Source organism: Pygocentrus nattereri, chromosome 10 (assembly GCF_015220715.1).
Source record: "Pygocentrus nattereri isolate fPygNat1 chromosome 10, fPygNat1.pri, whole genome shotgun sequence".
NCBI classification, from domain to species: domain Eukaryota; kingdom Metazoa; phylum Chordata; class Actinopteri; order Characiformes; family Serrasalmidae; genus Pygocentrus; species Pygocentrus nattereri.
The window spans coordinates 29,172,160-29,194,814 of NC_051220.1; the positions used below are offsets into that span (position 1 = coordinate 29,172,160).

At 37.3% G+C, this 22,655-nt stretch overlaps 2 protein-coding genes across 9 annotated transcripts in view; one reads left to right on the forward strand and one right to left on the reverse strand.

Moving 5' to 3' along the window:
- LOC108428713 (ankyrin repeat domain-containing protein 66) lies at positions 1 to 17,850 on the forward strand. Of its 3 annotated transcripts, XM_017699947.2 has the most exons (5): positions 1 to 83; positions 346 to 484; positions 1,345 to 1,573; positions 1,693 to 1,824; positions 17,235 to 17,850. In XM_017699947.2, the coding sequence occupies exons 2-5, from the start codon at positions 346 to 348 to the stop codon at positions 17,260 to 17,262; spliced, it is 528 nt and encodes a 175-aa protein (XP_017555436.1). In that variant the 5' UTR covers positions 1 to 83; the 3' UTR covers positions 17,263 to 17,850. The 3 variants fall into 3 exon arrangements, with proteins under 3 accessions (XP_017555436.1, XP_017555434.1, XP_017555435.1); XM_017699945.2 differs by lacking the exon at positions 17,235 to 17,850 and having other exon boundaries at positions 1,693 to 2,062; XM_017699946.2 differs by lacking the exon at positions 17,235 to 17,850 and having other exon boundaries at positions 4 to 83; positions 341 to 484; positions 1,693 to 2,062.
- The window catches only part of LOC108428712 (adhesion G-protein coupled receptor F3-like), a 26,085-nt gene continuing 6,911 nt past the window's right edge, over positions 3,482 to 22,655 (reverse strand). The window contains exons 2-20 of one of the 6 annotated variants that reach the window (XM_017699940.1): positions 20,426 to 20,468; positions 19,453 to 19,505; positions 18,664 to 18,736; positions 18,414 to 18,426; positions 18,187 to 18,321; positions 17,839 to 17,997; positions 16,399 to 16,505; positions 10,250 to 10,308; positions 9,888 to 10,012; positions 8,130 to 8,354; positions 7,770 to 8,003; positions 7,492 to 7,638; positions 7,112 to 7,299; positions 6,639 to 6,824; positions 5,177 to 6,511; positions 5,031 to 5,072; positions 4,292 to 4,327; positions 4,127 to 4,207; positions 3,482 to 3,969 (exon numbers count right to left, since the gene is read on the reverse strand). In XM_017699940.1, coding sequence (XP_017555429.1) covers positions 4,145 to 4,207; positions 4,292 to 4,327; positions 5,031 to 5,072; positions 5,177 to 6,511; positions 6,639 to 6,824; positions 7,112 to 7,299; positions 7,492 to 7,638; positions 7,770 to 8,003; positions 8,130 to 8,354; positions 9,888 to 10,012; positions 10,250 to 10,308; positions 16,399 to 16,505; positions 17,839 to 17,997; positions 18,187 to 18,321; positions 18,414 to 18,426; positions 18,664 to 18,714 — 3,105 coding nt within the window. In that variant the 5' untranslated portion in view covers positions 18,715 to 18,736; positions 19,453 to 19,505; positions 20,426 to 20,468 and the 3' untranslated portion in view covers positions 3,482 to 3,969; positions 4,127 to 4,144. Of the gene's footprint in view, positions 3,970 to 4,126; positions 4,208 to 4,291; positions 4,328 to 5,030; positions 5,073 to 5,176; positions 6,512 to 6,638; positions 6,825 to 7,111; positions 7,300 to 7,491; positions 7,639 to 7,769; positions 8,004 to 8,129; positions 8,355 to 9,887; positions 10,013 to 10,249; positions 10,309 to 16,398; positions 16,506 to 17,838; positions 17,998 to 18,186; positions 18,322 to 18,413; positions 18,427 to 18,663; positions 18,802 to 19,452; positions 19,506 to 20,425; positions 20,624 to 22,655 lie in introns of those variants that run through there. The other 5 variants (XM_017699943.1, XM_037542017.1, XM_037542018.1 and 2 more) reach the window with 5 other exon arrangements.

A 22,655-nucleotide genomic window follows, 5' to 3' on the forward strand; every position in this document is an offset into this window, starting at 1 on the left:
CACGTCTTGGTGTTAACGACGCGTTGCCACAAACAGCAAAGAGAAAAAAGACACCAAGCGTTGCGTTGGTTAAACTAAACCGGGTAGGTGCACATCTTGGTTAAAAATGCATTAAGGATCATGAATATAAATGCAATTCAAGCTTACTAGATTATTTTCCTCCCTTTTGATTTTGAATAAGCGCTTTAGGTCGTTTCTTGTTGTGTTGAGGAAAAACGGCCATGTTCCCTCCTGTGCTTTAGTCTAAACTTCCCCGAAATGTTTAACTTGAACACAGTTTTGATGCATTTTCTGAACACGGTGTGATCAAACGAATCGATTCATATTTTTTCCATTTAAGCGCAGATGACCGAATTGCATCAGGCAGCAGCAGCGGGAGATTATGATCTCGTGCAAGAAATTGTGAAAAGAAATAAGTGCAATCCCAACCAGAAGGACAGTGACTGGAACAATAAGACACCTCTGCACTGGGCAGCGGCTAAAGGTAGGCCGGACTACTGACACTGTAAACAACTCTCAGCTATATATAATGTATGTGTGTGTGTATGTATATGTATGTGTGTCTATATATATATATATATATATATATATATATTTATATATATATATATATATATATATATATATATATATATATATATATATATATATATGGATGTGTGTGTATCTATCTATCTATATATATATATATATGATGCACCTTTCCTGAACAGGATCATATCTGCTTTGAAATGACAAAGAAAACATTGGTGAACATCAGAAGCATAAGTGGGCTTTAAGAATGAATTTCCTCTTAAGAATGATTGGTGACAGAAGCCCATTGTCATCATTATTTAATGCAAACTTAAAATGACAAATGGATGGCATACACTATTAGAAATAAAGGTTCTGTGCAGGAACATTTTTTGTTCATCAAGGTACAAACAATGTAAATGTTCCCTCAAAGGTACAACAGTGGTTTTAAGGTCCAGTTGTGAACCTTAAATACGTTTTTCCAGGTGAAAAATTCGTATTTGTACCATTTCATAACCAAGTGTTTTAAAACAGAGCAATAAACTTAAAAGCCTGGAGATGAGGCGTCAATACAACTGAGAAAATATAATTTCAGTATATTATGGTAAAGTTATGTTCCTTGACTAAAGGTACCACGCCAGTGATGAGAGAGGTACTGCCGCAGTGACAGTTTTGTATCTGTATTTCTGAGAATGTATGAACAGAACACAGAACGGCACCCACCCATGATACTGACTCGACTGCTGTTTACTATGCTATTTTTTCCTGTTACAAAAACAATTACAAATCTGAAGCACAGATTCTGATATTTTTAACCATGTCTTATTTTAGGTCAGACAGAAGTAGTTAGGATACTGATTGAAAATGGAGCAAGATCTTGTCTTCGAACTGATAATGGATGGACACCTGCCCACTTTGCTGCGGAGTCAGGAAAGCTTCCAGTGCTGCGATATTTGCATTCAGTTCGTGCCCCCATAGACATGGTGGACTGCTCTGGAGACAGACCTATCAGGATTGCTGAAATCTATGGGCATAGAGACTGTGTTCAATTCCTTGAAAAGTAAGCTGTCTTTCAAAATGATACACTAAACCTTTTAGCTCTTTAGCAAATATTCAATGAAGAGTGGAATCACTTTATAAGCTATAACATTAAGGTGCAGCTGTCAATGATTGTTACAGAGCAGAAACTGAGTGCAGGGACCACCGGCGTATGGCACTTCTAAAAGGTCTCCCCCTAGATGAGACTGATGATGACTGGGAGGAAGAAAGAAGAGAAGTGGACCAGCAGAAAAGGGCAAGGAGTCAGAAAAAGTTATGCTTTGTTTCTACGAAAAAGAAAGACAAGTGCGAAAGTCCATAAATGCAAGTAAACTGACAGATTCTCTTGGCATTACAAACAATATTTTAATCATAAAATAAAAGGAAATTACAGATAAACTCACCACATTGTCCACACAATATCAATCACTTATACAGTGGGGAAAAAAGTATTTAGTCAGTCGCCAATTGTGCAAGTTCTCCCACTTAAAAAGATGAGAGAGGCCTGTAATTAACATCATAGGTAGACCTCAACTATAAGAGACAAAATGAGGGAAAAAAAATTAGAAAATCACATTGTCTGATTTTTAAAGAACTTATTTGCAAATAATGGTGGAAAATAAGTATTTGGTCAATAACAAAAGTTATATATTCTTGGCAATGGCAGAGGTCAAACGTTTTCGGCAAGTTTTTACAAGGTTGGCACACACCGCTGCTGGTATGTTGGCCCATTCCTCCATGCAGAGCAGTGATGTTTTTGGGCTGTCGGCGGGCAACACGGACTTTCAACTCCCTCCAAAGGTTTGAGATCTGGAGACTGGCTAGGCCACACCAGGACCTTGAAATGCTTCTTACGAAGCCACTCCTTTGTTGCCCTGGCAGTGTGCTTGGTATCATTGTCATGCTGAAAGACCCAGCCACGTTTCATCTTCAATGCTCTTGCCGATGGAAGAAGGTTTGCACTCAAAATCTCACAATTCATGGCCTCATTCATTCTTTCATGTACACGGACCAGTCGTCCTGGTCCCTTTGCAGGGAAACAGCCCCAAAGCATGATGTTGCCACCCCCATGCTTCACAGTTGGTATGGTGTTCTTTGGATGCAACTCAGCATTCACTCTCCTCCAAACACAACGAGTTGTGTTTGTACCACACAGTTCTACTTTGGTTTCATCTGACCATATGACATTCTCCCAATACTCTTCCGGAACATCCAAATGCTCTCTTGCAAACTTCAGACGCGTCTAAAGTTTGAAGTGCCCGTCTGGCACTGCAAGATCTGAGTCCCTGGTGGCGTAGTGTGTTACTGACAGTAGCCTTTGTTAGCTTCCTGCAGGTCATTCACTAGGTCCCCCCGTGTGGTTCTGGGATTTCTGCTCACCGTTCTTGTGATCATATTGACCCCATGGGCTGAGATCTTGCGTGGAGCCCCTGATCGAGGGAGATTAGCAGTGGTCTTGTAGGTCTTCCATTTTCTGATTATTGCTCCCACAGTAGATTTCTTCACACCAAGCTGCTTGCCTACTGCAGATTCAGTCTTCCCAGCCTAGTGCAGGTCTACAATCTTGTTTCTGGTATCCTTCAACAGCTCTTTGGGCTTCACCATAGTGGAGTTTGGAGTGTGACTGTTTGAGGTTGTGGGCAGGTGTCTTTTATACAGATAACAAGGTCAAACAGGTGCCGTTAATACAGGTAATGAGTGGAGTACAAAGAAGCCTCTTAAAGAAGAAGTTACAGTTAGTAGGTCTGTGACAGCCAGAAATCTTGCTTGTTTGTAGGTGACCAAATACTTATTTTCCACCATTATTTGCAAATAAATTCTTTAAAAATCAGACAATGTGATTTTCTGAATTTTTTTTCCTCATTTTGTCTCTCAAAGTTGAGGTCTACCTATGATGTCAATGACAGGCCTCTCTCATCTTCTTAAGTGGGAGAACTTGCACAGTTGGTGACTACTTTTTTCCCCACTGTAATGTAAAAAAAGGTCATTTCAGTACAGAATGCTGCGTAGCATGTTTCAGTGATTTTCCACATACCTTTTGATAATTAAGTCGTTCTCGAGGCACTGCATACATTTCTTTAAATTCATTATGTGCATATTCACTTATATTAATACATACTTGTGAAAAAGAATTATCTACAAATCATGATAACTGCCCCTTTAAGAGGCTTAAACACTACGGAATTCTAGGTGTTTAATAACATGCTAAGTTGTACATAAATCAGTATATAATATTTGAAATAACGTGACTCACGATTGAAATAAGTAAATGTATAGTTTTACATTACAAATGTGATATAATAAACATACAGAAGTCATACAGGTTCAGTGTGTTTACAAAGATGAGCCAGTATAGTCCTTCCATGTTCCTCCGTTATATGAAACAGATTGCAGTGTGGAGATATCTTGTCATTTGTCCTAAAAGACCAGTTTATGATCCATTATTAAAGCAGAGATGCTAGAAAATCTTCTTTTTAAATTAATTTTAAAATACAAAGTGATGAGCAAGTTATCAGTGCTTTCAAATGGTCAGGAATATGTAGTGTATTGTCAGAAGATAGTAAATGTTACATACCTTTTCAAAGCAATCCAGTTATTTCGTTTTAGTTGCTGATGTAATCCTTGATGAGCTCTCACTTTTGTAATTCATTGATTGCTGAAATGATAATTTTATCAGATAAGCAAGTATTTTTGATAGCTTGTCTAACTGTATATAAAAAATGCTTCCACTCTGATTTACCTGTCGTCCAAAGCGCTTTTGCAGAGCATCCCGAACCTTCAGAGAAAATAAGATTCATTTCAATTTTGATAGACATCATAATAGACCTTTTGTGGCAGTCCGCTTTGTTTAACTTTGTTTTAATTTAAAAGCTGTAAATTTGCTACTACCAAACTAGAAAACAGTTACTTCTAACCAGTTTAGAATTATTACTAATTATTTTCATATTCTTTTCTACTACAGTCTCAAAAGCACTTTAAAATGCTTAACATTTCAAAACCATAACATTCAATTTACTGGGCTTTAATTACTGCTGAACTTAATCAATTTACTAGCTAGCCAGTAAGCATGCTAAAGGCCACATGGCTCACAAAAACAAAAGGAAAGGTAGTACACCATGGCTCTACAATGAGTTTTTGCCAGACAAAACAGTTATTCACAGATTGCATGTACTAAGACCTGCCAAAGGTGAGTGCATCCCTTTTGAATAATCTGTTTCTGAGAGTTTCTCACTCTTCTCTTCTGCCACAAATAGCCACATGTGTAATATAGGTGTGATGCACATTTTGGTGCTGAGTCAAAGTGGGTGGGGGCATGTTAAAAAAACAAACACACACCCAAAAAAATGTGTCCCTAGTGTCAGCACAACAACAACAAATCAGTAGGATCCCAGTGAATGGTGGACTACTAACGGGGATCCCCATTAGTGTGCAGGGAATTTTGCACACAAATTATATTAGTAACTAAATCAGTAACTTACTTTTTTCTCTCCAAAACATCCCGTAAGGAGTATGAAGAAGCCCTGCATGAAAATTGAGTGAGAGATTCATTGTATTTATATGTTTAAGCTAGAAATGCATGTGTAATCTTATGATACATATAATATATTGTTGTATTGATTCATACCTGAAATGAATTGAAAAAAGTAAAGGCGTAATTCACAATTTGGGCATAAGGTGTTGTTGTGAGGTCAAGCATTAGCACAAACAGCCCCAAAATCCAGGTAATTCCAAGAGTAGGGGTGAGGAGGACAATTGTTTTAACAATGCTTCGTGCAACCTCCTTCTCATCATGACTGCTTCCCTCTGATAAATTGGGTTTTAAGATTCTGCTGATGACCACAACCATGGTGAACATGTTCACAAACACAATTATAAAAACAGGAAAAAGGAAGGCATGGATGGACCCCTTCAATGCAGCCTCATATATCAGCCAGCAGGTTTCACCAGAATAGTATGATCCTGGTCTGCCATTGTCATAAGTGATGAAAGTGACTATTACAATGACTAAAGGACAGATATAGCCAAGAAACAAACACAATCCCAGATATACCTTTTTCCTCAAGTGAACAAAAACAAATATTACTTGGTGCAGGAGCCCCAAACTCAGGCACAGCATCCAGAAAAATGCAGCTAGGAAGCAAAAATGTTTCATAACAGTAAGAGGCAAACACCAATAGGGAGGGCTTGCAGATGGAACAGGGGCTGCAAGAAAACTACAGTGTGCTATTAACAAACAAACTGTAATATTGACTAAGACAGTGTGCCTGAAGTGTGCAATGTTTGTCTTTACCACTGCATTCCACACCAAAAACTCAATTACTAAACACAGAGTGAGGGAAACGATTGAGAAACCTAAACCTGTGTAAGTCAGCTCTTCCATGTACTTTAACTCGATCGGATGTTTAGCCATCAGAATTGTAAATGCAGACAAATGGTCACATGTACAGAGCTTCGGTTTGGACACACCACCCCATTTACAGCCACCTTCAGACCACGTAGAGTTGTCCTCATTCAAATACACACAGTACATTTCATGGTTTGGGAGTCTCTGTTGGTTGTACTCCGCTGAGATCTTCGTCTTCTTGTCAGCTTTAACTAATAATATAATTTCACTTGGAACGGTTTCTTTACCGTCCAGAGTATTCGGTAACTTGCTACCAAGATTCTTAAATGCAGTTTGCACAGACACATTGGATACGGTCTCAGTGATACTAACACTGACACCAAATTCACTACTGAATGTTTTTTGTGTTGAAGGGTCAGATTTGTTGTATATTTTTACTTGTACATTCTCTTGTTGGAACTGATTAGTTGCAGTAGCAAACTTTGTTTGATTTATGATGCCGTCTACAGCTCTCAAATATTTAAGAGCCAAAGTGTAATTCCCCTCATTGCCCACAGGCCTCCAGCTGTCATTTAGACTTCCATTCAAAAGATTGCTTAAAGATTTCAAAATATCCTGAAAAAGACAAAATATAATAATGTTAATGTTATTGGGGTTTTAATGTAATTTTTACTGTCTGTCATTAGCACATTTTTTAAACCTCAGTCCTTAAATATGCAAAAAAAAAAATGTCAGTACTTACAGGGAACGCTGTATCATTCCATTTAGAATTCTGTATGTTAGATGCATCACGCATGCTTTCCAGAACTCCCACAGATGCATTAACATTTGCAAAAGTTTCGAAGCTTTTATCATCAGTTGACAGCTTTAAACGAACAAATATACCATTTGCCTGTTTTTCAACAATCCCAAGTCCTCTTTGAAGGTTCTGTTATGTATTGTTGAAAAGCAGAGATGTGCATGGTTAATGTTCTGAGCAACAGTAATCCTGGAACAATATATGGCTGTAGCAGAAATGTTAGTATCAAGTTTTTTTTTTTTTTGGACCAAAAGTTTATGATCGTGAGAATCACTGATTGACCTTAAAACAAAACTGGCCTAAGAAATGGGTCCCAGTCAGGGTAATGCTAGTCTGAATTGATGAAGTCTTGGGAAATTAAGCTAATTTGGGAAATCATCACACAAAAGTAAAAGCACTGTAAAAAAGACTTATACCATAGCAACATTTAAAAGTTTACTGATGGCTTGGTTCACACAGAATGAGATGAGATCCCCCCAGGTGCCATTTGCCATGCAGTATCTCATTTGTAGACCAACAGCAGTAGGATTACACAATTTTGTGGCATTGAAATTAGCCTTTGCGTCTGGCCAGTCAAGCTCTGATTTGCAAATTGTTGAGTCATCTGGTTCAAAAGAAAATTGTGCAATGAGATTTTTTCCCCCATGGTATCTCCTGGCTAAAGAAACACTAAAAGTTACAGTAAACTTTCATTTTTTGCTCTTAAAAAGATGCCATGTAGACCAAATTTAACTCTCAAAACCCCTGTAAATATATCTTTAGATATTATTATTTATTGAAATAAAAAACTACTTACCATTAATGATAGGGACATACAGAGAGAATAATTTTGTCTGATTTAGTCTGTTTTGGAATTGACATGAAACATCATGCCCTTCCAATTTTTCATCACAAAAGATTCCTTCAAAGGCTTGGTAAGCGGTTTGCCCATTCTCTAGGGAGACTTTAAACATACTAAACATTAGTACAGTTATAAAGAATTGAAATAATGCAAGGTGTTAAAAAATATTTATGCAGCAAAGTATGTGTGCATGTGCCCTGCATGGGTACAGCGTGACAGAATGTGATTCTTACCTGGAATATCTTGTGTAATCTTTTTTCCTGTCCATTTAACTGTATAGTTTTCTGTGGTGTTAGGAACTATACACTTAACTTTAATGTAAAACTGTTTGTTTGGGCCTGTGCAGCTTGGAAATTGGGGATCACTAATGATAAGGGCTTCTGGCAAAAGTGCTATGTCCAAATACAGACTGCCTCTGTATATTATGGAGTTAGACTGCTCAGACATGTAGTCACATGTAAATGTTCCTGTATTGGAAGGAGTGGTAAATTATGTGGTAAATTACAGTAAACAGGTTAGTCAATCAAAGAGGAAGTAAGAAATCTTAAAAGAACTCAGTGTCCCTTACATAAGCCCAATGTTCATTAACATACCTTTCCAGACTTCTATAGTGTTGTTAATGTTAACTGTGCTGTTTTGTAGGTCATAAGTCACAATAGCTTCAGTCCCATTTGTAATGTCCTGTGACGGTTGTGCATTTTGTTGGAAGGACCACAAGGGTCGTCCCAGAACCTCTGGTGTACTGCATATTATGCTAGTTTTACTATTATAAGGAATTGGATCCTGGAATTGTGGAATCCTGGTGATTTTTACAAGTCCTGTTGGAAGAATGGTAATATTACCGAGGGTGTGCTAGACAAAAATGTAATTGTGAGGGCCTTCTGTATATGCCTGCACATTGTAATAAATAGCTGGAAATATTTCTTTACAGTGCCTTGAAAAAGTATTCATACCCCTTGAACTTGTCCACATTTCTTTCATGTTACACAAACTTAAATGTATTTTATGTGATAGAACAATACAAAGTAGCAAGTAATTGTGAAGTAAAAAGAAAATTATACATGGTTTTCAAAATTTTTCACAAATAAAAATGTGAAAAGTGTGGCATGCATATGTATTCAGCCCCACCGAGTCAATACTTTGTAGGACCACCTTTTGCTGCACCTTTGCACATCTAGAGGCTGAAATGTTTTTTTATTACACACAGGTGGACTAATTAGGTGACTTCTGAAGGCAATTAGATTGGATTTTATCTAGGAGTATCAGAGTACAGGGGACTGAATACAAATGCATGCCACACTTTTAAGATTTTTATGTACTAAAAATTTTGAAAACTATGTGTAATTTTCTTTTCACTTCACAATTTTGTGCTTAGGATTTTTCATTTTAGATGAGATCTACATTTTAGTCAGAGATAATCTGAATGCACAGTTTCACACAGGTGGTTTTTGCACTAGGCAAACATACGTAGCTGCCTAGGGCCCTCATTAGAATATAAATTAAATATATTGTGCATGTTGATGTTAAATCACCTAATTCAAAGTGCATATACATTTTGAAAATAGCTGCTACTTACTATTATTATTATTGTTTTTTAAATATTTTTGTCATTTAATAAAGTTATCTCACTATATTGGAAGATAATTTAGCTTGTTTCAAACATGTTTTTAAAAAAGCAACATTATCTGCCAATGTAATGAGATACTTTCACTACATTTAGTAATGACTTAATGTCTATAAATAAGTTAAAAGGTCTGTATCACAAAGGACCGCATTTTCCTTGCCTTTTTAAAATAAAACTGGTTAAGTAGCATGTAAACATTGTTCAATTACAAAACATAGATTTCACTCCATACTGCCCATGGCATTTTATCCCGCCCATTCATGCTTAAATTATAAGCAGTGGTGTTTTATTAAAAAGTCTAGACTGCTTTTTGAATGAAATAAAATACAAAGCAGCCAATCAGAGCAGAGCTAAGTTACCAGTCTTGTAAAAGAGAAAAAATGATCATATAAAATGAATTATAGCTGATTCTGGTACATAAAAGCACACAAATGTCATAAGAAAAATGTAGAATATAAGTCCTTTAAATAATCTTGTATAAGATCTTGCACCAATCTCAATGAGAAATATTAGATATTTTGACTAGATTTATACAACTAAATTGAACTAAAAACACATCAAAATGAATATTGAGATAAGTAGTGAGGAACAACTGGATATGTGATGAACCAACACAGGTGGACACCAGGTGATAATCTCTAAAACCAGGTGATAATCTCTAAAAGCGATTAGGTTGCTCTGAAAACTTGCAAGAAGAATATGTGAATGAATTGATATTAAAAATTACCTGTTACTATGAGGTTGAAAGAAGCATTGTTGTTCTTTTGCAATTGTTTGGTCGTATTCTCAAGTTCAGCCGAAGTAAATGGAGCAGTTACTGTCATCACAAAGTCTGCAATAATGCTGCCCTGTCTTAAAAAAAGGCGAACATTTCTTACTTATAACAGCTATTTTTATATAATAATGACTGTCTCTACATCTGGTTTAATATATGCACAAGCCATTGAAGTTTTACTTTTTGTCATGAGATATAACAGTATATAATAAATCAGTATTGTTTTTTTTATGTGTGCAGCAAAGTAAGCAATGAAGTTAGCACATTCAATACTTCTAATCTGAAAGATTTCTTGTACTGTTTATTACCATTACCTGAGTCTTGTGATCTTCAATGAGTCAAACCAGCCTAAAGTACTGTAAACCTGTTGCAGCTAAAACAGAAAATTTTGTCATATGAGATATGAATCAAGCATATAGTGTGTTAATTTATATTAGCTCATCAACATGGCAATTTTATAACAGGTCTGACATTCATGAGCCTTCGCTATATTTTCCTCTACAGTTTTAGTCTGACATGGCTGCCAAAGTGTGCTATGGGGGTGCTTTAGCTGATGGCAACAGAATGCACAATTAAGGGACCATACACCTGAGATCAGCGGTTTTCATATTATTAACACTGTTTAATGCTGTGGCCTATCTGACACAGATCAGTGTAAAAATGGTAGATTCTGTCACCACAATTATAGTATTTTAGGAACTTTAGAGCTAAACTATAAAAATAGGCAGAAAGGCGTAGCTGGATGTAGTATGAATTTGGTATTATTACATTGTTTAGATGTAGACTAGAAGCCACTGCCAATTGTAGCTGTATTCCAAAACAAGGAAGCTAGCTTTCGTTACACTTTATAGCTACCTGGCTAGCTATGTTAGCCATCATTCTTTTAGTCTTTTTGAAGCAGTACTTCAGATAACATAACTGCTCAATCAAAAACGTGACTCTTAGCTAACTCATATATTGGCATCGCAGTTAATGCTGTGATATTTTTGTTTCCAGTTTCTGACATAGCCAGCTATAGTTGTTTGTGATCTGGGAAGAGCCATGTAAGGTCTCTGACATAACCAGCTAACGTTAGCTGTTTGTACCAAACGGGTACAAAATTCACTGCTGAAAGCAGAAAGCTGCTTTATGTTAGCCAGGTATCCACCTGCCTAGTGTATTTCCTGACAAAATCTTTAGAATATTGACTTACAGGATCAGCAAAGGAACTGGTAAATGGCGCATCGGCAATAGTAAATGATCAATTGATCAAGAATTGGAGGAAAAAAACAGATAAGGATTTTGGGTTTTTTTGGTTTTAAACCTCAGTGTATGTTCCTTATACATCTATGCACAGCTTTAGATCTTTTAACAATATCATGCAGTGTAATAATGTAACGTAGCCATACATCTTTTTCCTTTTCCTGGTCCAGTGGCATTTAGAGCCGCCAAGTAACACTACTTTTAGTCCTTTATTAACTGTGAGGCCAAGACTAGTGGGATTGGAGTAAAGTGACCAACAGCACTAGCTTATGTTGCGACCATTGCCACAAACTGACTACAAGCTCCAGCTGCTATGGTTGGTCTCTAGAATATAGCACCCTTGCTGTGGAGCAACAATGTTGAGAGCGTATCAAACAATAGTATTTTTACTGTTGGTCAAACCAATGTGTCAACTAGCCGGATAATCCAGTTTGGGATAATAGCTGCTGTCAGCAATGGATTCTAGCCAGCGTAGCTAGCTTAATATAAATAACAGTCTATGAAATTCATGCTACATATAAAAGTTCTTCTTTCTTTTGAAAACAGAAATATTACAGAAATCACTGGCATGTTGTACAAAGACACAGAGACTGCTTGATGTGAGGCAGCTGCAGCAGACTGCAGTAAAAACAGGGCTATGCTACACCTACAGTATTTTTGCTCTGTTTAAAGTTAAATCAGTGCTTCCATCCACTTCTTATTCTCACTATTTGTCACAACAATGCAGGAAAACTAGCAGCTGTTGTAGGTCACTGTTTGAGCATTATCGTACACTACTATAACAAATTGACATCGCTTCTGCAGTAGTAATATGGAGTGCAAATTTTTAAAGTTTTAGCGTGCTGTCGCTTAACTTGGAAATAATCGTGAGTCTTTGTGGAAAAGGTCCCCTGATTTTAAATCATAGTTGAAAACACATTTCAGGTTTTTAAATTACTTAACCCTATTACCTTAAATATATTTATTTCATTAAAATAAATGATTGAATATTCTATTTTGTCACTAATAAAACAGATATAACACTACCAAAACTTTACTAAATGTTTTGGTAATGGCAATTTTAGCTTATTTTGAGTAGAACTTAAAAATGTTAGCCAATACCAGTGGCGATTGCTCTAAGACTGCAAGGGAAGCTCAGCTTCCCCTAAAATGTCAAAAAATAAGTGATCAAATATATACTGTTGTGTGTACATGTCATTGACTAAATATGCGCTACAACGCGCTCAACTTTTGTTCAGAATCAGCTTCTTTTCACTGGTAACGACGCGGCTTTCCTCTCACTCATTCCCGCAGCTTCACAGTGCTTTAAACAGTGTGGACGCTGAGCGTCTACAGAGTTCAATAGCGAAGCAAAGAGTGCAGCGAAACGAGAGGAGCCATTGGATAAATGCTGGGCTTTGTCCCGCCCATCGGACGCTCAGCGTCTCTGGGGGTCTATGGGGCAGTAGGCTGGCCTCGGCTGGCCCGGACGCTCAGCTTCTGCATGATGATTGGATGATCTGTCTGAGGCTGAATGCCTTTTTGATTGACAGCGAAATAAGCGAATGAGCGATCTTTTGTTGTAAACATCCGTGGGAGCATTTAATTTTAATTTTTAAAAATTTCATTCTGTTCTGAGTTGAACCGGAGACTTTAAAATCCTCTTAGCGGCATTTTCTTTGTTAAAAACGACTAGCGACAAATCGAGCTTCTATTTCTGGTGGTTTTCTTTTTTAGCTGCTTGTGTTTGGAGACTGACTTCTATCACTCTTTCTGACTTCTATCGCAGTTCTGTCCAGCCCCTCCACCCTCCCAAAGCGCTCACAGGCGGACACACTTCACACTAGCCTCGCGCCAGTCCCAGCTAGCCAGTTAGCTAGGTAGCAAGCTGTACATAACAGACATCCCAACTTGCAAAAATTAATTTCAGGGAGACACTTCTCCCAACACCCCCCCCCCCCACCCCCGGCCACTGCAAAAAAAAATAAATAAAAAATACAATACATCTTATGCAACAAACATAACTTTGCTTTAAGCTCCACAGACTTACAGAACGTCTTTTTACAGCAAAGGCTTCGACATTAGCCTACCTAACTTTCTACATCACAATTCTGAAATCAGTATTACAAACTGTACAGCGGGGAAGACTGGCATTGTTCTTTACTTTGACCAGACATGGATATATTTTAGAGTAGTCAGAGGTAAAATGAGTTTTATATTTCCTCTTTTTGGAAGGCCCTGCATCCGCTTTCCCTCCCTCCGCCATGACGCTCCTTCTGTCACTGAACGCATCCCGTCCAGGAGGGGTTAAAAACACTGCCCGCCCACACTAAAAACTGATTGGCTAACTCATAGACTCTTTGGAGAGAACACGCCAATCAGAACCCTTTCTGTTTTGCATGCGCTTCATGAATATGCACACGAGGGGAGCGCCGCTCTCTCCCTCTCCCCCTCTTTCCCACACGCGATTGGGGAAAAAAGTCTGTGTCGCCTGCGCGCGCGTTTGTGTTCACTCTTGGGTCACTACTTCTGGATTCCGGGAGATTTTATCTGACTTCCGGGCATCAGTGAGACACTATTGATATGCGGGAGACTCCCGCGACTTCCGGGAGACTTGGTATGTCTGACATAATGGTAGACAGTTTGAATGTTGTGAACCGGATTTTGGCAAAGCCATTTGATAGTCTTCCTTACGAAGAAAAACTTAGAGTTAAACAGCAGGGCAGATCAACTCCTCAGATTAATTTGGTGCAAAAGTTGGGGAAAAGTAACAGGTCTTTTCAGCTGTCCTGGTATGACAAAGTGAGCTGGCTGACTGGAAGTGCTGTAACAAATAAAATGTACTGTTGGCCATGCCTCTTGATGAAACCATCTCAGGGATGTGTTGTCTGGTCAAAAGTGGGTTTTGGGGATCTGTCCAACTTTGACAGGACAAAAGGCATGAAAAAAGCAATGAACATGTGAGTGCATGTGCAAGGTTAAGTTGCCTGGGCAGAGTCAGGGTTGAGCATGCAGTCAATGAAGGCGCTCGCATTCAAGTGGCAAAACATAATGAAGCAGTTAAACAAAACAGAGCTTTCTTAAAATCCAGGCTGCTCCCTTTTTTGCATGGCAGGTGGATGAAACAACTGATATAGCTTGCCATGCTCAACTCTCTGTCATTGTTTGCTATGTGGATAGGACAGGTACAGTTCAGGAGCGCTTTGTTGGATTTTTTTATGTTTCTGGGGGAAGAGATGCTCAGTCTGTTTTTGAAGTCTTGAATGAGAACATGCAGGGCTACAATTTCAGGGAAAATCATAGGCGCAAACCTATGATGGGGCTGCTGTCATGGCTTCAGCTCTCAATGGTTTGCAGGCCAAACTTAAAGCAATAGCCCCCAGTGCAATGTTTGTGCATTGCTATGCACACAGACTGAATCTGGTTCTGTCTCAGGGGGCTAAATGCTTATCTGAGTACAGAATATTTTTTGCATCACTCTCTGGGTTTGCCACATTTTTCTCAAAATCCACAAAGAGGATGTCTTTTCTTGAGTCTGCAGGCTGCTCAAGGTTGCACAGAAATGCTCCTACTTGATGGAATTTCACATCACGGATAGTGAGCACTGTGGCAAACAATTATGATGCCCTCCTGCAAACTTTTGAGATGATCATTGCAGATAAGTCCATGGATTACACATTAGACTGTGCCAAAGGCCTTCTGATGAAACTGGAGGATTTTGAGTTTGTGTTCATGTTGTACACATATGAACAAATCTTCTCTGAGACTGATGTAGTGTTTGACATTGTCCAGCAGAGAGCTATGGATGTTCTGTACTGCAAGAAAAGAATTGAGTCTCTTCTTGCTTTTGTCAAAGAGAAGAGGTCATAGGGGGCTTTCCAAGCTGTTTATGCCAAAGCAGCAGATCTCACATCAGACCCACAAACTAATCCAATGAGAAAACGCCATCTGTCACAACTACAGGATGCCAAGGAGCACTACAGAAATCTGTACATGGCCATCCTATACAATCTCACAGAGCAGCTACCTCAGCGTTTTGCAAATTTGGAAAGTCTGCGCTTCTTGGAATTGGTCAATCCAGGGAAATTTGATTAGATGAGACAAGTGTTTCCAGAGGAGGCATTTCAAAAGTGTCCTGAAAAGTTTTGGCCAGTTCTTTGATTCAGGGAGACTGAGGTCTGAACTTCAAGTCCTATATTCAAACCAGGACTTGCAGGGCAACAGGGAAAAGCTATGTGATTTCTTGCTGTTTCTGAAAGACATGGAGTTGGACAGTGCAGTGCCTCAGGTGTACAAACTATTGTCATTAGTGGCAACGATTGGAGCTACATCTGCAGGTGTAGAGAGGAGCTTCTCCTGTTTAAAGCGGCTCAAGTCTTATACCCGCAACACCATGGGCCAGGGCCGTTTAAGCAGCCTAGCTCTGCTGGCCATTGAGAGGACACTAGTCAAGTCCCTGGAAAAGACAACTTGTTGGTACGACAGGGTCACAGATCATTTTCTTGAAAAGGAACGGAGGGTAGAAGTTACGTATAAATAAACCGACACATTTTATGATGTAGGCCGAATTTGAGCTTCTCCTCCTTGAAAGACCAGCATCCGCCACTAGCCAATACATGACTAGCAAACATGAAATCAGAATATTTTACATTAAAACACAGAACCATTTACTTAATTGCAGAAAATATGTGCAAAGAAAACAATTCTTTATGTTACACGCTGATTCTCAGACTTTGGGACACATTTACTTCAAAACAGTGTAAATGGAATCCTTTTCTGCTCTACAACACAGAGGTATGGCTACAATAAGCCTCCACCTATACAGTACCTCTTGGCTTTTTTTTTTATCTGGAAAAAAGTACTTTTTAAATGATTATTTTGTATATATTTAGCGTATTTCTTAATTATTCTTTTGGGTTTAAACAGATCATAACACAATCCTTATAAATATCTAAGGGGTGTATACTTCAAAGTTTTTTTTAATGTGGGATTGCAGTTTGAAGTAATTTGTCAGAATGATTAATAAATTAACTGCTTTGAAGGATTTTCCATATAGAGAAAGCATCTTTTGATGATGATTTATCCAATAAGATTAAATGATGCAATGCCCAGTATAAATACCTGTATGCGCAAACAGATTGGATGGCAGCAGAATCAGACAGAAACCAGAGTAAAAAAGTGATTTCTGTTGAATCTTCTGCTTGGTTTTGAATAATTCATTTGTTTGCAGTGTAATACATACCTTCCCAGTGTATTTCTCAACAAAAGCGTTATAATCTTGACTTCCAGATTCAGCAAGGGAACTGGTATATGGTACATCAGCAAGAGTAAATGATCCATTGACAAGAACTGGAGAAAAACAATGAGAGAAGGATTTTTGGGTTTTTTGCCCTTAGCATAGAGCAACTGCTATTCCACAGACAGACTTAGCGGTAGCTACTGAACCTTGCAGAACTCCACTTGATTTGCTTAAAAATCACTGAAGCTCAGAGACTGACTTCTGGCTGTGCACCCTAGTAGTACATATAGCTATCAACACAAGTGCTCCTCATGCTATAATTCACTCAATGCCATTAGAACCCCAGGAAAGCACGAGTTCTGTCCTTGTGTGCTTCTGCCTCTGATTGTGGAGTACAAATGCATAAATGAGACCTTAATGAAGATCTACAACATGCACTTGCTGAAGCTGGATGCGGATCAGCTGACTCTGTGCTTGTACTGGCTGATGACTCAGCATCTACTCCACTGACAAGCTTAAGCATAGCACCTGAGAAATTATAGATGTTACATTATTAGTTTTATTAGCTGCATCAGCCCAATCAAACTGGCTCCCACAGATTTCCTTTAATACATTTTCAAATATAAAATACTGTTTATACGATGGCTTGGCTAAATATGACATGATCGTTATCTATTTAAGAGATGAAGATCCATATAGCCCAGTAAAGCCAGCTAAACAACATTTTAAATCCAATATTTTAGCAGTATTTTAGCAATATTTTAGTGTCAATCTTTTAAAACACTGTTGCTGTTCATCAAAAATAAAATGTAGTTATGTTTCAACCTCACTTTTTTCAGGCACAAAGTCACAGAAGACTGGAAGTAACTAGCAAGCAAGCAAGATGTAGACAGACCAACAGATTCTCTGAGTTCCAGAAGAACACCAGAATTGCAATCAAAATTGAAATCTGTGGGAAGATTCCTAGAAGATGTCTTTTGTGGGAGCAGGTTATTTGGATTACGAGGCACCCTGCCCCTGGTAATCATACTGAACCTCTTACATTTAGATATATTGGAGAGCATATGTGTATGAACAGAATTTGGGATACTTAAATAAAATATTTCTGTAGTATAAGGTTCAGTAGCAAACCATGATTATTACTGCTACGCCTTCAGATCAGGATAAAAATGGTGAAAAACACACGAAAAAGGAAAACAAATAAAAAAGCCATGATAATGCAAATTTTCACTAGCATCACTGTGGTATTCTAGCATGTTAAGCTAACAGTGAGTCACTTGAACATTTTTAGCCACATTAAATGCAGACATTTAAATCTTGTAAAACACATTGCAAACTTGACTGGCTGATTCCAGCGTCAGATACAAATTATGACATTTATTTATTTATTTATTTATTTGACAGAAATCTCATATTTTGCAATGGTGCACAAGCATGTATTACCTTTATTATTGGAGAGACACATAGCCCTGGGGTTTGGATCATTAAACATGCACTCATTTTGGTTGCAGCACTGGCTGAAGTTCTGACACACTTCCTCACTCCAACTGTAGCCTGAATTGCAGCTACAGTTCACATTTCCTGTGATCAGACTGTTACATTCTACAGTCAGAAGAGAGAAAAAATACATAACTTTAAGCACTATAAACAAGTGAACTGCAAAGATAGGAAAAAAGTAAACTTTTCTATTTGCAAAAATATGACATTATATTAGTTAGTTTTTACCTTGATTTTTTTGATCCTGGCCAAAATATAATCATCTGTCATTTTCAGATTTGAGTATGTAATTACCTGTTGTTATGCTGAAGTTTTGTACTGTTGCTGAGCTATTCACATCCAGAATCAGGTTATCAATGAAGTCTGTGAAATTCTTGTATGCTCCTGCTTCTATGTGAACCTCAATGTAGTAAACCTGTGTTGAATTTTCTGGCACAAACAGAAAAAAAGAATGTTGCACAGAGGTACACATTTCATTTGGTGCTGTGTGCTTAATGCAATGACAAGCAAATAACATTTACCTGCTGAAGAAGCCTACAAAGAAAAATATCAAATAATTAGCAATGTTAGGTGCAGTTTACTGTGTAACATAAAGTGTTAACATTGGTTAAATATATCAAGATTAAAGATGCATGTTCAGTGGTGTGATATTTGTTACCCATGTTTTATCTGCAATGTATTTATTTTCCATCGCCTCATATAAACCCCATCCCTGTTGCTGTTAGAACTAACCAGACTCTCTTACAGATAATTCTGGAAAAATGGACCAACCTTGATAAACAATCCCAGCAAGATGAGAATAAACTCTGTACAGGATTTCATTTTGAGGCAGGATTTTCTGAGACTGAAAAGATCACAATCATTCATGTAAGGAAACAAATGCAAATCAAAAACAGATCATGAAAATGAGATCGTAGTGATTTATAACACCCATTATGACTGGCATCACTCCCTAAATTCTTTATTAGTCTCATTTACTAGATTATTAAAAAGCAATCAAATCAAATTATAAATACATTTTATACATATATAAATTGCACACAGAATAAATATTTAATATAAATAGTCAATGTTATGTGCATATTGCTATTGTTGGGAAAAAAACCTTGTATCTCCAAAACAGTAACTTTACAGGAGAAGGAAAAACTACAAGCTTTACTACAAGTCAATGGAACTAGACATCTTTCCGAGTCATTTTGGACCATTTCTTTTGGTCCATTTATCGTGAAATTCACAAACAATGTAAAAACCAACAGGCATTTTCAAATTCTGACAAAAACTGAAAACAACAAAAATGGAGATACAAGGTGTGTTTTCCAACAGCAGCGATATGTTAAGTGCAGGAGAATTCACTGTCTTTAAGGTCCAACTGTATCTGTATCTGTACCTTAAGTATGTTTTTCCTAGGGGGAAGGTAGATATTTGTACTTTTTCATAATAAAATTATTTGAAACAGAACAATAAAATGAAAAAAGCCATGAGATGAGGCAGAGGGTTTGGAGTCAGTACAACATAATTGCAATAAATTATGATGCAATTATGTTCCCTGACTAAACATACCGAAGATGTAACCTTGTGACTTTTCTTTAGGTACTATTTTGCCTCATAACTCCCTGCACACACACACACACACACACACACACACACAAAAAATATATATATATATAAGCTGAACATAAATAAGCAAAATCCTCTACTGGATTACTGTAAATGTCTCAGACATCAGGCAGCATATTCATGACAATTTTGACTGTGTAAGTTTCTTTACAATGTAGCCTTTCACATCAAACCACTCTGACTGACTTTAATAACATCTTAACAACTTAATTTTTCAGCAGTTTTTTTAAGTGGTGGAGTTCCCCTTTAAGTTTCACTCTTGTGCATTTTGTCCCCTGCAGTTTCCTAGTCCTATGACTTCCAGACAGACCTGTCAAATTAATTTAATACATTTTAAGGTGTGTACTTCACTTTTTATTCTATTTCAGTTAACACTGAAGCACCTGAAGCCATTTTGTGCAAGTCTCTGTTATCTATTCTAAAAATGCTGAATGGAATCAGTGCGTCATTTGGATGTCAAAGAGTAGAACACACACCTCAGAATAATTATATGAATATGAAGTATATTATAAGACAACAGTATTATAATATAATTGTTTTATTAGTAGCTACCAAGTACTTAGTTTTTCATTTCTCTTTGGCTTCTTTACTTACTGTTGAGTCAGTTAAGTACCTCACATAACCACTAGCTTAATGCTGTACATCATTGATGTCAGTACAAACCTCCAAAATTGTAACTTTACAGGAGAAGGAAAAATATTCTATATAACTTGTAATTCATGTAACAAGATTTTTTGTCAAGTAATTCTGGCCATTTCTATTGGTCTCTTCATCATGCGGTTTTAACATACTGCAAAGGGTAACTCGAGTTTTCAAATAAAAAAAAATAATGCATTCAATATTTTGTCTAGTGCTGAGACAAATATTTCATTGGTTTAAAATCATAGAAACATAGAAGCACAAAATTATTTCTTACCTTTCTCAAAGACTCTTTTTCTTGGCTGTTTTCTGCTACTAACCTGAATCCCAAAAATATATCAATGTTTGCTGTTAAATAATATCAAAGGAATGAAGTATGAAAATATCTAAAATATCTATAGAATTCTTCCACTTCTTTTGAGAAGAGCTCTAAACACAAACCAAGAGCTATCTACACCTTTCTGAGTTGAGATGCTCCCACGCCAGATACTGTATTAGTGGGGTGAGGGTAGGACGTAAATACCCAACTGAGTCTGGCTGTTGGGATGCCCAACAGAACTATTTGCATGAAATACCACATAACAATCAGGTACATTCAGCTCGTCTCAACAGTAACCTACTGTTAACTTCATTTGACTTCCAAAAATTTCCTTCAAAGCCTCCACTAATTCACTCTGTAATTTGTTTGCATTGCAAATTATTTTCAGCCGTCCAGGAACTATGATTTTAAATGCTTTATTAAAGCTGCTTACTTACGTTTAGGACTTTCAGAGATGCAAAATCATTTTGACAAATACTCTGATAATAATGCTGTATATGTCGATACCAGAAAGGAAGACAAACAATATTAGTAATAGGAATAATCTTATGTATTCTGATAGATATTCATTTACTCAGTTCAGAGATTCGGTTACATTGCCTGTTACTGTAACAGTGTTATTTCCATTATCTGTTGCTAAAATTATTAGTCTGATCTGCATACTGCTATAAATATTTTACATGAAGCTGAAAAGTGGTGGAGTTGCATGTTCAAAGTGTCTGTGTGTGTGTGTGTGTGTGTGTGTGTGTGTGTGTGTTTATATATATATGATTGTCTTTTCCTTGTTGTATTAGTCAAATAGTCATATTTATATTACTTGTTTGTGTTTATACCAGTAGCTGTTTGTCTAATAAAATCCCTATCCAGAGTACAGATGCTCTAACCTAATGTCTGTGTATACATGACCTGTCCATACATCCCTTTAAACACAGAACAAACTGAAAATCAACGGGAATAAACAAGGCTGATTAGTTCAGAAACTGAACACAGGGTCACTGGCAAGACTAGGCCAACAAAGATAGTGTCTCTCAAACGCATCTTAATGACGTCAGCAGGAGTGGTTCTCAGCCAGGCCTCGAAGGTTCCCAAAGGGTCACCTTTCACCCAGTTATACAATGAAGCAAAAAACACAGTTCCAGCTATATTTACACAATATCAAAATACGATTATTTAATCATCAGTCATTATAGTCAGAAGTTTCCCTCTTATTAAATAAATCAGGAAAACCTCCCTTACATCTCTGAACTCTTTCACTTTGGCTTTAAACAAAAAAGTTAAACAATTTTTTTTTTCTAATGCGCTGCTTTAGGTCAGTGGTTCTTCTGAACCACTGTTATACACCAGGAACAAACTAATATACATTTGACTTCAAGGAGACAAGTGCAGAATTATTAGCCTTATTATTGTTCATATTGCTCTTTTAAGATTTATTAAAGAAAGCTTATGTTTAGCATTGAAAACTTAATGGTCATATTGTCCAATTCTAAGAGCTAAGAGTCAGCACATGAGGCTGTGTGCTGACTAACGGTGGAATACACAAGGACGTCAGATAACAGGAAATAAATCGAAGCTAATAGTAGTAGACACTGGGTTTAGCACACCACACATGTGTTTCATTCAGTCATTCATTCAGTCATTCAGATTCCTTTATTGATCCCAGGGGGACATTGCAGTTGTTACAGTTGCAGCCATTTATGTAAAAATAAACACTTTACTAATAATTTAAAACAATATATAGAATTTACAGTATGTATAATTTTAAACAATATATAGAATTTACAGTATGTATAATTTAAAACAATATATAGAATTTACAGTATGTATGTGCACCAGATTTAAGTACTCTACACACACAATTGTTGTTATTGCACATATGAACAGTATGTTCATCCTGTCAGATAACAGTTTCAACCTGTCAGATAAGCAGAGCCATTGTCTGGAAAACGGGGGGAGTTGATAAACACAGGGGATACCTTAAGCTGACCTTGCAGACGCGCTCACGTCTGAGCACATACTTAAACTTTTATGGTATAGATTGGTGAGCTGAGCTAACGCACACATTGGAGGCTTGATGGAATCTACTGATATCTTGGGTAAGGGAGGAGCTGTCATGCGACTATAAAAAAGGAGTCAGATGAGAAGGGGTCAGAGCTTACTTGGGAGATACATGATGCATGTTCTCTGTTTG